Source organism: Eptesicus fuscus, chromosome 5, assembly GCF_027574615.1.
Source record: "Eptesicus fuscus isolate TK198812 chromosome 5, DD_ASM_mEF_20220401, whole genome shotgun sequence".
Lineage (NCBI taxonomy): Eukaryota > Metazoa > Chordata > Mammalia > Chiroptera > Vespertilionidae > Eptesicus > Eptesicus fuscus.
The window spans coordinates 47,385,479-47,399,167 of record NC_072477.1 but is presented as its reverse complement, the minus strand read 5'-3'; the positions used below and the strand labels follow the sequence as shown (position 1 = coordinate 47,399,167).

Sequence of the window (13,689 nt, the reverse complement as noted above, 5' to 3'; positions counted from 1 at the left end):
CCCCAACTAGGGGCGAGCATGCAGGAGGAGTGCTGGGGAGAGAAGCCCAGGGGGCACATCGGAGCTCCATTCTTGCTTAAGGAAAGGCGGTTTTGCTCATGGCATCGGATCTGGAACGGAAGGGGTAGGGATGAACCCTCAGTGCACTGTTTCCTCTCAGCCTTTCTTCCCGTGCAGGTGATGGTGACCAATGTCACCTCCCTTCTCAAGACTGTGAAGGCAGTGGAGGACGAGGCCACGCGGGGCACCCGGGCGCTTGAGGCCACGATCGAGTACATGAAGCAGGAGCTCACGGTGAGGAGCCAACATCACCTCCCTGGGGCACCCATGTCCAACAGCTGACCCCAGCCCAGGCTTGTCTGAGATTGTGAGGATAAAGAGGTTCTACCCGGAGCGCCTGAACTAGGGAGGCTCACTCCCCTGCCTGCCCGAAATCCAACCTGGTACTGTCCACCCCAGAATTTGGTTAGGATCAATTTATAATTGTAATTAAGGAATCGATTGAAATGTATCATTTAGGACAATTCAGGTTTAATGACACTAAAATTGCAGCATGAAACCAAAGCATTACAGAAGATTCCTGGCAAAGGGAAAAGTCAGTATAGCCATTTGAGTTTTAATCATCTATACCAATGGTCGGCAAACTCATTAGTCAACAGAGCCAAATATCAACAGTACAACGATTGACATTTCTTTTGAGAGCCCAATTTTTTCAACTTAAACTTCTTCTAACGCCACTTCTTCAAAATAGACTCACCCAGGCCATGGTATTTTGTGGAAGAGCCACACTCAAGGGGCCAAAGAGCCGCATGTGGCTCGTGAGCCGTGGTTTGCCGACCACTGATCTATACAATAGTGTAGCCACACTCACGGCCCCTCTGGATTCCCGTTGCAACCAGCAACCCTTCACTCTTGCCCATGTGTGGATTTTGGAGCCTGAGATTTGCCGTTAGAAGAACCTGGATGCCTTCACCTGAGACACTGCCCTTTAACCCTTTGCACTCGCTTGCTTTTTTCTCGATTCCTTTATTCTACTCGGGATTTAATTTTTTAAATACCCCAGATTTTACAAAGCGCGGCAGTAGAATAAAAAACTGGAGTTTCTTTTCATACAAACTTATTTATTTGGATTTTTTTATATTTCAAATTATTGATACATTCAAAGAGTATAAAAAAAGCTGCTACCAATGCTAACTGTGTCGAGTCACACTCGACATCCGAGTGCAAAAGGTTAAACCCCAGCTCCCTTCTCTTTGAAGTGTCTGGTTTCAGAGAAGTCCATCCTGTGTTCTTTCTTGCCTGGCTCCAGTGTTGCTGAGTGAGAGGGTCCCGGTGCTACTGTGATATGGATATCTACCTATGGTGGTTTTGGTTCCGTGATGATTGGACTGACTCGCCCTAATCCCTAGAAACAGAAGTATGCTGGAAATGAGTGTTTCAAACTGAGAGTTCTTTCTAATAGGAGTTCTGGTTACAGATTCAACTTCTTTTTGGAGGTGGGGATGAGGGACTGGCCTTTGCTGCCAGTTGTCCTGCATCGTTAGAAGGTCACCTGTGAAGGTCACCAGCCCTTGAGGGTCAGCAGTGGAAATGAGTGGCTCTCTTGGGCTTTGGTGATGGAGCCTGGTGTTCTTTTCTCCTGTCTTTAATGAACCCACCTTGGTTAATGTTGTGCTAAGGAATACAGGTGGTGTCCTTAAGTACTGCTCCCTGGAACTTACCTGCCCACATGGGCTGGGGCTTTCCTACCAACATCTGGACACAGGTTCTGACAGATGTGAGTGGGCCTAATAGTGGCAATGGGAGAAAATTTGAAATGTGGAGCTTTCCTGGGACATTATAGACACATGGTCAATCTAAGTATCCCAGTGTGATTTCAAATGGACCCAGATTTGAAGTGGACACAGGAGGTTCCAAAGAGCATGAGCCAGGAGAGCCACATTCCTGTGGAGGGCTCTGTAAGTGTGGCCTTCATTCCAGTGCAGCCTTCAGGGGTGGGCCTCGGGGGTGGGGTTCTGCCTTAATTGCAGCTGCCCATTTTTAGGGGAAGTGATATTTGACACTGATTGTCATGTGGCAAGGATGATGGCTGGGCCCTCCTTTCTCAAATGAGATCAGGGAAGATTTTCCTGCTAAAACGTGGCTGCTCAGGACTGAACACAGCAGCCCCAACGGGTGTGGGAGTCCTCACCGGCAGGGATAGGTGCACACTCAGCACACAGCCAGGGCACTAGGCACTCATGGTGGGGAGACAAGCCCGATGGGCTGGAAGCATGAATGGGTGGCTTGACTGACAGGTGGAACTTTGAAGTGGTATATTCACTTGCCATGGTTAATTTGTTCCAGCTCCTCTGGAGGGTGTGTGTGTGTGTGTGTGTGTGTGTGTGTGTGTGTGTTATGTGTGGTTAAATAATGCACAGTGTCACTGTGGCACACTCCACAGGAACACCTATGCACAATTATGCAGTTATATTTGTAAGACAGGCCAAGAATAGAAGAAACAAAATGTTTCATTTCCCCCAGCCCCACACCCCTTTAAAGAGAGAGAGGTGAGTCCAGATTGATGCATCCAGGTCAGCCAGCATTGGGACTGCAGAGTTTCTGGGGATGGGAAGCCACAGACCCACCTTCCCTGGGGTGGATGGTTTACAAACATTGAGTACCCATTTTTGCAGACAGACAGGTGGGTTAATACTATAGGTACATCGCTCTGCCCTCATTGTTCTCCTAAATGCCGAGTATAGGTGTGCAAGGCTGATCCATGCTAGAATCTTGAAAGCAAGAATGATATTACTATGCTCAAATTAAATTTCTCATTTCCTGCCTTTTGCTTTCTTCCTGTTGCCGGCTCAGTTTTCAGACTCTGAGCTGCAGCCTGGTCGGAAAAGAATAAATTATTTTTGTCCTTCCCTTTTTTATTTTTATTTTTCACCTCTTCCATTTCTAACTTCCAGGTGTTTCAGTCAAAAGAAGTACCTGAAAAGACATCATCACCTGAAGAATCTATAAGGATGACGAAAGGCATCACCATGGCAACAGCCAAAGCCGTAGCAGCTGGGAACTCGTGTAGACAGGAGGACGTGATCGCCACTGCTAATCTGAGCCGGAAAGCCGTGTCAGATATGCTGATGGCTTGCAAGGTAAAAGCCTTGGTGCTGTTCTGGATGGATGGATAGTTCTCTGTCATGACTGAGTTGTTTGGTTTAGTCTGGAGTAGGCGAGGGGCGGGGTTTGTACACAGGAGCAGCCCAGCACCTTGAAGTATGGACTAAAATGCATGCTGAAGGCGTGTGCGCTTCAGCCTGAGGGAAAAAGATACTAAGTTAGTTCTGCGTGTGAAGGGATGGAGTCGCCCAGCTGACTTAGCCGCGCTCACTTCTGCCTTAACAGACGAGAGTATAGTGCAGGCCATTCTGACAGCAGGAAATGGGGACAGTGGCCTTTTGTTCCAGGCCCTCCAAATGAAAGCTGCCTCCCTCGCCTGCCTGTACCCTTTCCTGCCTCCGTAGGTCATCCATTCTGTGCGAGGAGGGGTGCTGCCGTGATCGGGGGAGGAAGTGAATTAGAGGAACAGAACAGAATGTTGGGGAACTGCCTTTTTGCTCTCTGTGCCAGGCATTTTGGAGAAACTCTTCTGGTTCTCAGATAGATAACTAGGGCAGCTGCCCTGAGCCAGTGCTTTGTAAGGGAGCTGGGGAGACCTGAGCTTTATGACCTTCACTTTATTTTTTTTTCTATTAAGAAAGTGATCCATAAGAGAGAGTTCTCCATCCCCTACATCCGTTGAGCACCAGCCTTGCCCCAGGGACTCTGACATCTGCTCAGTGATTGATTGGTGACTCCCTGCAATGATGAGCAGGGGGGTGGACCACAGAAGTTGAAAACTTGCTGTTGCAGCTACTGCAGCGTGGGCATGAGGGCAGCGGGTGCAAGGTCCACCTGATGGTTCCTCAGAAGGGGTCGGATGAGTTGGAGGTGGTGTGCAAGGGCCTCGTGTGGGAGACAATTTACTGTTCTCCTGGGCGTGATGGAGGGTGGGGGCTGTGGGTGGCAAAGTCATAGGGTCACATTCATGAGGGACCTCGTGTTCTGGACCAGGGAGTTTAGATTCTCTTCTGAGGCCACGAGTATTGGTCATTTTGAGGTGCTTAATGGAATCAGCCTTCCAGAAAATGATGACTCCAAAAGGGATTCCAGTCTCAATCAGATCATAGTACCCGCCTAGCAAGGTGTGGCCCCCGTGCCACCAGGTGTGCATGCAGGGCACCTCGCAGTTTTGGAAGGGTTGTCATATATATTCTCATTTGGCCCCAGATGGGAAGGGCAAGGGGAATTTTCCTAATATGATGGATGATGAAACAGGCTTGGAAGGATTGAGTGGCATGACCGAGGTCACACAGCTACTTACTCTCAGAGCCAGGACTGAAACCAGGTCTCTGAGCTCGCAGCCAGTCTGTCTCTGCTGCCGTGGCCTCCCAGCCGCCGCGCTCAGTCAGGGTCACTGTGGCTGAGCAGCGACAGGCACTTTGTCTCCATTACAGGCATGAAATGAAAAGGGGACATTTGGGGGGAAATGATCCAGCTGTAATGGCAAGCAGCTCTTATTTTCAAGTCTCTTTCTTCATACACATTCCTCTGTTTGCAGGAGGGGAGGTTAAGTTTTTAAAAAACTCATTGGCCCAGCCTCAGCTCCTCCCTGGATTGGGCCATCCTGACTTTTCAGGACAAAAACAACAGCCAGGCTTGCTGACAAGCGTCCCTGCTGAGCCCTGAGGCTCCTGCTGGGATAGGATTTATTTGGCAGGCTGACACTTACATTTCCTTTGGTCTCCTGTATTTCCACCCCTTTGCAGAAAGGAAGTGAGGTGCATGCAATAGGGACTATATAGCATACCAGGGATGTTGAATGGTGGGTGGAGAAGGAACCCTTGTGCCAAGCAGCGGGCCAGGTTGCCGTGTGAGGCTGAGCAGGGAATCCAGGGCAGATATGAAAATGCAGTAGGTTATATACTGGCCCGTTTTATCAGGAAGGAAGGATTACACTAATTCCTTAGGTGGAGACTTCCCTACATCCTAAATTAATTCTAGTGTCTGCTGCTTTCTGATCTTACTTCCATGCGCATAGGTTTACATTATATACAGTTTTATATCTACTGTTAACAATTAACATTAGATGATTGTTTCTATGTTGTTATGAGCCATTATAACTGATGCTTTTAATGACCACAAAATACTCTGTTAATGAATACCATCTTTACCCTATCATCAGATATTCAGGTTGTCTGCATTTTTTTTTTTTTTTAATCATAAACTTTACTGCAAGGAACATCTTTGGGCATATCTGTTTTTTCTATGTTTTGGACTATTTCCTTAGGCAAGACTCCCAGAAGTTAGAATTTAGTGGGTAAAATGATAGGACTTTTTAATTACTGCCGGCTTGCTCTCCCAAAATGCCCTGCCAAGTTACAGAGCCGGCAGCAGTGGACAGGAGCACCTCAGCCTTAGCGCCCACACAGCCCTGAAGGAGGGCCTTGCACATCAGCCGCTGGAGGTGACACCAGGCAGCATCGCTGTCTGCCTCTTCCCCAAGTGTGTCTCACCAGAGCGGACACGGGGCTGTGTCCTCACAGCTGGAGACACGGGAACGAGGATGACACGTGTAGTGGCGGTGAAGAACGTGGCTCTTAACATGGTTAAGCTGTAGTTACGGGCATGGCATGGCTCCTGCCTCCGAGGCCAGTTTGTCCTCAGTTGAGTAAAACTGGACTCGTGAATGACAGATGCTGGCCACTGAATTATCTCTACCTCTCTCAGGGGGGTGGGGGCAGAGTGTCAGGTATGGGGAGAGCCAACAGGTGTTCCACAAGCACCCCCCATCCTAGGAAGGGGGGCTTGACTGGAAGAAATGTGGAGTCCGGTTATTATACTCTGTCCGTCTTGACCTGTTACCCTAATGTGTGATTCCTGGGTGTCCTGACTTGTGATTTATTTACAGTTTTCTATGTATTCTTGTATGCCCTCTCAAGTTCGGGAAAGAACTTGAGAGGGCATACAAGAATACATAGAAAGGAAGAAAGGTCGTTAAATGGGTAGGGTTCCTGGATTTAGCAAATTAAAAATAAGGTGTCCCCTACCTACATTACACTTTTGTCATTATTTATCTGAAATTCAAACTCAGCTGGGCATTCTGGAGCTGATCCAGCAACCCCGTGAGGGGTGTGCCATCTGAAATGATAGATTGTGAATGACGCGCCTCTGCAGGTCACAAGGGCACGGGAAAAGCGCCGAGTGCTGCATCTGCCATACGTCCTGCTCGGCTTATCTGGGCCTGTATGATGCGAGGCACCCGAGGGTCCTGGGGAGCGCGCTGCCTGCAGGTTCCCAGGAGCCAGGGGCCTGTGACCCCGGCGTGGTCAGGTCACAGCGAGAGGGCCTGGCCGCGATTAGCTTGTGGACAGGGCGGGGCCGGCAGGACTTCTCACGGCTCTGAGGAGACGCAGCTGACCCTGGGGCCACACGTCTCCCTAATCATGAATCCTTCCTGACTTCTCAGTGTCTGGGGAATTTCTTACATTTCATAAAAGGTGGGGGGCGGGAGGGGGAGAAGGGGAAAAGGAGATAAGAGGGACCAGATTCACTTGCTTCTGTCTGGCTCCAGGGCACTAAAAATGTCAAGACACAGACTTGGAAGGAGCCTGCTGTGGAGATGGGGGGCAGGGGACGGTGGAGGACCACCCCGCTATCCAGGGGGTCAGGGCAGCTTTTTCAGAGGTCGCCGACGTGAGGCAGCAGGCGTTCCAGAACCCAGGGTCCAGGCTATAGGACACTGCCGGGCTGGAGACCCCACCTGGTCCTCCGCTGGCTCTTCCTGTTTTAAGATGTCACGCTCCTTTCTCTCTCCAGCAAGCATCTTTCCACCCGGATGTCAGCGAGGACGTGCGTGCCAGAGCCTTGCGGTACGGGACGGAGTGCACCCTCAGCTACCTGGACCTTCTGGAGCACGTCCTGGTGGTGAGTGGGGGCGTGGGCCGGGGCTGGAGAAGAGCTCATTCGGCGCAGACCATCCTTTCCTCGGGCAAACCCCTCCAAGGGCATTGTTCAGGCTCTGAGTGCGAGGCCGCGGCTGCCCCGAGGTTCAGGTGCAGGCTGGGGAAGCGGCAGGGAGAGTCCAGAAGGGCCTGGCTCTCCAGTTGCACCAAAGAGGCAAAACAGGCATGGAAGGGGGGTGGGCAGAGTGAGGGACAGAGCAGATGGGGACAAGTCTCAGGAGGTCCTCTTTGGAAGACCCAGTCTGTCCCACGAGGACACAGAAGGCTCCTGAAAGAGCCACACCAGCCTCCACTACAAGTTAGGAAAAACATCACCAGTGCTGCGGGTGACCTACTAGCCTCTCACGACTTCCTCTAGTCCTTGGCGAATGGCTTAGACCACGTTGAGAATGACACTTCCTTTCCTCTGGTGACCTTCCGCCTGCCTGGGGTGCCTGCGTGGATCCCGGTTAAGAGGCTGAAATGAAGACTCTGGCAAGGGTGTGGTGGCTGTGGCTGAGGCTGTGGCTGTGGCTGAGGCTGAGGCTGTGGCTGTGGCTGTGGCTGTGGCTGTGGCTGTGGCTGTGGCTGTGGCTGTGGCTGAGGCTGTGGCTGTGGCTGTGGCTGAGGCTGAGGCTGTGGCTGTGGCTGTGGCTGAGGCTGTGGCTGTGGCTGTGGCTGAGGCTGTGGCTGTGGCTGTGGCTGTGGCTGTGGCTGGTAGATGGCCCACACGGCAGCCTTAGGCTTGCACCAACTCCCAGTTCCTAGGGTGGCTTGCCCCTCCCCCCAGGCCCTAAGGGCCAGACCAGAAAGTGTATCGGGTGCGCGTCTGTGCCTGCCTCCCCCAGGAGCACGTTTAGAACGAGGGAGGTCGGGGAAGGCCAGGGCCTTTCCAGGCAGAGTGCTCCGCCTCCTCAGAGGGAAGGGAAGTCCTACGTGACAGATTACCGCCTTGGTTCTGACTAGAGGACCCCGGACTGACTGAGATTACATTCCTGGAGAAGGTTGAAACTGCAATTAGATCGCATGTTAAGTCTTGCTTTGGTGTCATGGCTTTAGCACAGGGACTCCATTTGGGCCTGTCCGGGGCTTTCTCTGTCACAGTCCCTCCCTTTTGACCAGACTCTCAGCTTGACTTGGAGATGTGACAAATGGAAGGCAGGAGCACCACACTCAGCTCCAGCTCTGCAGTTCTGGCAGCTTTCAGAGTCCCTGTGTGATAGCCACAGGTGTGATCGTCACAGGTCATGATGATTTTGCTTAATCCCTATGACATTCACAGGTCACATCTTCAGGTTCACTCCCCCCCCCCCCCAATCCCCCCCACCCTCCTGCCCCAGAGGTCAGCTTTTGTTGAAAGTGTTACAAAAGAGGTTTAGTCAAAAAGACCAAAGCCCCTGTCATCATCAGACTCCTCAGGTTCTTCTTTCTTTGCCTCCACTTTCTTCTCCTGAGCTGGGGCAGCAGCGGTGGAGGGGGCAGGACCTCCGGCTGGTACAGCACCAGCTGCAGGGTAGGTCCACCAGCCCCTGCCTTGCAGATGAGACACCCAATGTTGACACTGGCCAGAGCCTTTGCAAACAAGCCTGGCCAGAAAGGTTCACCGTTTACACCAGCTGCTTTGATGAGGGCATTGGTCTTATCCTCCGTCACCGTCACTTCCTCGTCGTGCCGGGTAAGGGCCGAGGAGATGCAGGCGAGCTCCGAGGCAGAGGCCATGGTGAGGGCGAGTGCTGGGCGAGCGCTGCCGCGAGTGGTGCTAGTCGCAGGAAGAAGAGGGCCTCACCCCAACGCCGTGGCCTTAGCTTCCTCGGAAGAACTGAGCACCTTACCGGCAGCTGGGAAAAACCAGGTTCATTCTCTTTAGACTGTCCTTCTCTTTGTTCCTTCCCTGACAATCCAATCTTAAGTAGATCATTTGCTTGGTGGTTAGTAGCTGCAAACATGTGTTTAGAGCTTTTGAGAGAACACAATGTGCCAGAGAAGTTATGATGATAAACATAAAAAGGGTAATTTCTAGTATTTGGAATGTACTTTGGAGCCATAGTCCCCAAGACCCAAACCAGTCAAAATCAAATAGTGAAATTCGAAATACCTTGTTGAGGGTGTCACCTTTTTAAGCCACGTGGCTTGCTCCGTGGTCTTACATAACTGAGTTTCAGTTTCGCTAGAAGCGTTAATCCAGGTGCATGCTGGCCACAGCACAGACACCTCCTTGCTCAGCTACAGGATAATCTAGGGCTCTTCTGTTGTTAAGAGCAACTTCGGACAGAGACTGAAAGGATTTTTATTGGGCAACTGTTACTTTAGCAGTGGATTCTGCAATGTTTTCAGAGCGAATGAGTGGATCCTAGTTATAGCCTTATTTTTATTTCAAACTAGGGACCTGCCAAAGGAAGTGAGTTCTGAGTCATGGTAGGTCCTTTCTAACTCGACAGTGTAAACTCAGGGGATTTGACCCAGGACTGTGTCTGTGCGGATTTGTGAACAGTTGGATAACCTAAGAGGCATGGCCTGTTATGCACCAGCCATTGAGGAGAATGATAACCACTGAGGACAAAGTCCTCCCAGGCATTGGCCTCCTCCACTGTGCCCTGTTCTTGGCCAGATTGAAGTTTTGATAGCAAGTCCCAAGTCTGACAGGTAAACCCCCCACCGTGGTCATGGTCTGGGAGATGGGGATGATGGGTAGCATCATCTTTCCAGGCCAAGGCTGGAGCGAAGGAAAGAGACAAGAAGAAAGGGTTTCATGTCTGGTTACAGTGTGCAGTCTCGATCCCGGGCCTTGGGTGAAAGCAGTCTGCACTGATGTCAGCTGTTTCTCTTCCCCGTCCAAGTGAGTTGTAGGTGTGCAGTGTCTGTGCAATGTCAGGTGGAGCCTTCCTTAGCTGTGACCCATAGCTCGGGGCCTTCTACTGCTCAGCAGCGTCAGTGGGTGGGAGTATGTACTTGGTAAGGTCCCTTCACTGGGGCTCGAGAGCTCCTCTGATGATGTGTCCAGAATCCCCAGTCACCAGGCTCTAGGCTGTGACCCACAGGATCCTTTAAAATGGGATCTGGGGTGGCATCTTTAACCTATTGATGATAAGCTGGAGCATTAGAAACTTATCAGCAGCTGGTCCTACTAGCATGAGACAGCAAGGGATCAACAGAAGGTTGAAAACCAATGGGCATCGGTCTGCTGGTGACTCTCTTGTGTGGAGTGAGATTATGTTTCCTAAAGGAGGTACTGTGAACACTCAGCAAGACCCAAGGCAATACGGTAGGCTGGGGGAGTCCAGGAGCTTCAGCAAGTTTAGAGATTTTAAATTTGAGGGTCCCATTAATTCTTTCTACCTTGCCTGGCGACCGAGGGGGATGAAGACAGTGATAATTCTGAGAACCTTGCAAGTCTTTCCATCAAGGCTCATATGATTTGCCCAAGGAAGTGGGTGCCTAGATCATTGGAAATTGTGGAAGGTACACCCTAAGGGGGAAACACATTTTTCTAACAGCTTCTTTGCCACTGTGAGGGCATCGGCAGTAACCAGTCAAGCCTAGAAATCCACGAAGCGGTTGCTTAGTTGTGGGTCTAGGAAATCCCTGGCTTAGCCTAATTCCTTTTGGAGACAGCTGCGTTCCTTCAGCACTGAGATCACGACCTGGGTAATGAACACTGTCAAAAGATCATTGAAATGCTTCCTTAGAGACTTGGTGTCCTTTTCAGTGAACTGTTGCAGCAAATAAATGGAATCTTCCATGGACACCTCTTTGGTAACTGAGCTCAGCAAGAGGTTATCTACACGTTGTGAAAAGGCCGCTTTCCCTGGGACCTGGAGGATGTTTAAATCTCGGTGAAATACTTAGGAGAACTAAGAGGGGCCTCTGTATCCTTGAGGCAAGACTGCCCGGGTACACGGTCACTTACTCCGTGTAAAGGCAAGTAGATGTTGGCTGTGGGGTCCTCAGGGATGCCGAAGAGGGCTGAACAGGGGTCTGCAGCAGTGAGCCGCTGAGTCTGGAGGAACTTGACGACAACAGTGTTCGGGGTTAGAACTGGGAACCAAGGAATTGGTATGTTATTAAGAGCTCTCAGGTCCCTCAAATCCTGGACAAATCGCCATCCTGTTCTCAGTATAGAGAACAGTTAGCCCCGACAATTAGGTCTTCTATGGGTGTGAGGCCTTGTATGGCCTCAGGCTTCAGTGGATATTGAGATAATTTAGGGAGAGGTTTAGTTATGTCTACCTGAGTCTCTATAGGTTCTGTACTCTTTATTCTTCCAATGTCAATTTTAAAGGTAGTCCTTAGCCCAGTCGATGTAGCTCAGTGGTTGAGTGTTGATCCAGGAACCAAGAGGTCACCAGTTCAATTCCAGGTTAGGGCACATGCCTAGGTTGTGGGCTTGATCCCCTGTGGGAGGCGTGCAGGAGCCAGCCAATTGATGATGTTTCTCTCTCATTGATGTTTCTAACTCTCTATCCCTCTCCCTTCCTCTCTCTCTAAAAAAAACCAATAAAAACATTTTATTAAAAAAAAAAAAAAAAGGCAGTCCTTAGATTTTCAGGCACTTCGATTAACTTAGGGGACCTTTGTTGGAATTCTTCCTCTTCTATGTCAAGAACAGACACTAAGGAACATAAAAGACTAGGTTCGGACTGGTCAGGAAATTCTAAAGGGAGGTTTCTATTGGAAACAACACGTTAGCCCTTTTAATTTAGAAAGGAGGTCTCCCCCTACTGATTGGTGCTGGGTTACAGAGCTAAAAAAGGAATGTTTTTCAGTGAAAGGTCCCAGAGTCATTTGTACTTGTTGAGGTAAAATTCTCTCTAAACTTTCCTAGATGTCCCCACTATGGAAACTTGCTTTTTACTCTGAGAATTTTGTTGTCCAGTGAGGGTGGGGTTTAAAGGAGAAAGCATAGCTCAAGTAATTTTAGTTTCCCCTTGGCTGTCCTAGGAAAGTAGAGTAAGTCCTCACTTAATGTTGTCAGCAGGCTCTTGGAAACTGCAACTTTAAGCAAAAGGATTTAAAATGAAACCAATTGTACCATAGGCTAAGTTCGTGGTCGGCAAACTGCAGCTCCCAAGCCACATGCGGCTCTTTAGCCCCTTGAGTGTGGCTCTTCCACAAAATACCACGGCCTGGGCGAGTCTGTTTTGAAGAAGTGGCGTTAGAAGAAGTTTAAGTTTAAAAAATTTGGCTCGCAAAAGAAATTTCAATCATTGTATTGTTGATATTTGGCTCTGTTGACTAATGAGTTTGCCAACCATTGGGCTAAGTGATATAAACAAGAGTTGAGTTCCTACGGTATATTTCTGATTGCAGAAACATCATCACATTTCTAAATAAAGACCCAAAACACTTCCAATATTAAACATTGAAAGAAATGTGAGCTATACATACATTTAAGAAAGGTTAATAAAAACAGATAATTCTTTACCAACTTGTTTATTCCAGTTCAGGGTCACAGATGCCTAGAGCCTATCCCAGCAGCTCGGGGTGCAAGGCGGGAACCAACCCCAGACAAGACGCCCTTTCACTGTAGGGCCACTCACACCCACCCACACTCAGACTGGGACAGTGTAGATACCACAGTTCACCTAACGTTCACATCTCCGGGATGTGGGAGGAAACCGGAGCACCCAGAGAAACCCACGCAGACATAGGAAGAACATGCAAACTCCACACAAATAGAGTCCTTGGCTGGGAATTGATTTTTTTTTTTTTTAATCAAGGTTATAACAAAACGACATTATTTGAGGACCTGCTGTATTGTTACTAGCTTACCGGAGAATGCCAGGGAGCCCCGTTAACTGTGCGAGGGCCCATATGGGGGAATCCTTGGGGGTTGCTATGGGAGCATTTGAGTTAATGTTGAAAAGTTTGCATAAGGCCTTTGAGGACAATCTCTTTTCCAGTGTTCCCATTTATTACAATTGAGACATTGATTTCTTGGCCAGTGTTTGATCATGGGCCCCTAAAGGAGTGCAATTCGAGAGGCCAACGTGTTATTTTGGTTCTCTGGCCTTAGAGCTGTTGGAGCCGTAAAGCGAATAGCTCCGTGATTTTTCATTTCCCTTTTTGCTCCGGGGTCCTTTCAAAATGCTCAGTTAGGCCTGTGTCCTCCCATCCCATTTTCTGCCTTTTATGGATCCATAATCTCAGTGGATAAGCCATTTACAAGGAGGGCAGCTAGAGCAGGTTGGGTGACCCTGTTTATCATATGGAACCTGGAACGCCACAGAAGAGGGCTTCCAAGCAGCTTTAACGTCTGCCACAGACTCAGCTCTCTTTTGTCCGAATGTTTGAATAACAGACCAATCAGCATGGGCAGGGAGACTTAGGAATGGCTTGTGAAAGTTCTTTCTGGTCAAAGATTTTGAATATCATCCTCAGGGGTTGCCACTTTGCTTCCTACATCCACTTTTTGGGCTTCACCAGGTCCTACCAATATGTACAGAAACAGATAAAGATCTGGTAGTTTTTTAAGAATTTAGAATTATTGGTGTCTATGACCCTGGGCCACCAGCTCTATTATTATTCAATAGATTCATTTTCTGTTATGAATTCTTCCTTCCAGAGAAGCAGGATTCTTAAATCTTCTGTTGCAAACCTGGGTGGTGGATGTGTCTGTTAAAAACCTGCCACATAAGTTTCTTTTCATCTTTCTATGCAATTA

At 49.3% G+C, this 13,689-nt stretch overlaps 1 protein-coding gene and 1 pseudogene across 1 annotated transcript in view; one reads left to right on the top strand and one right to left on the bottom strand.

The window, feature by feature from the left end:
* Positions 1-13,689, top strand: part of TLN2 (talin 2) — a 425,370-nt gene that overhangs the window by 383,678 nt on the left and 28,003 nt on the right. The window contains exons 50-52 of the mRNA XM_008139166.3: positions 178-294; positions 2,955-3,140; positions 6,904-7,011. Of these exons, the coding sequence (XP_008137388.2) occupies positions 178-294; positions 2,955-3,140; positions 6,904-7,011 (411 nt within the window). The remainder of the gene's footprint in view (positions 1-177; positions 295-2,954; positions 3,141-6,903; positions 7,012-13,689) is intronic.
* Positions 8,404-8,772, bottom strand: LOC114230659 (60S acidic ribosomal protein P1-like; annotated as a pseudogene).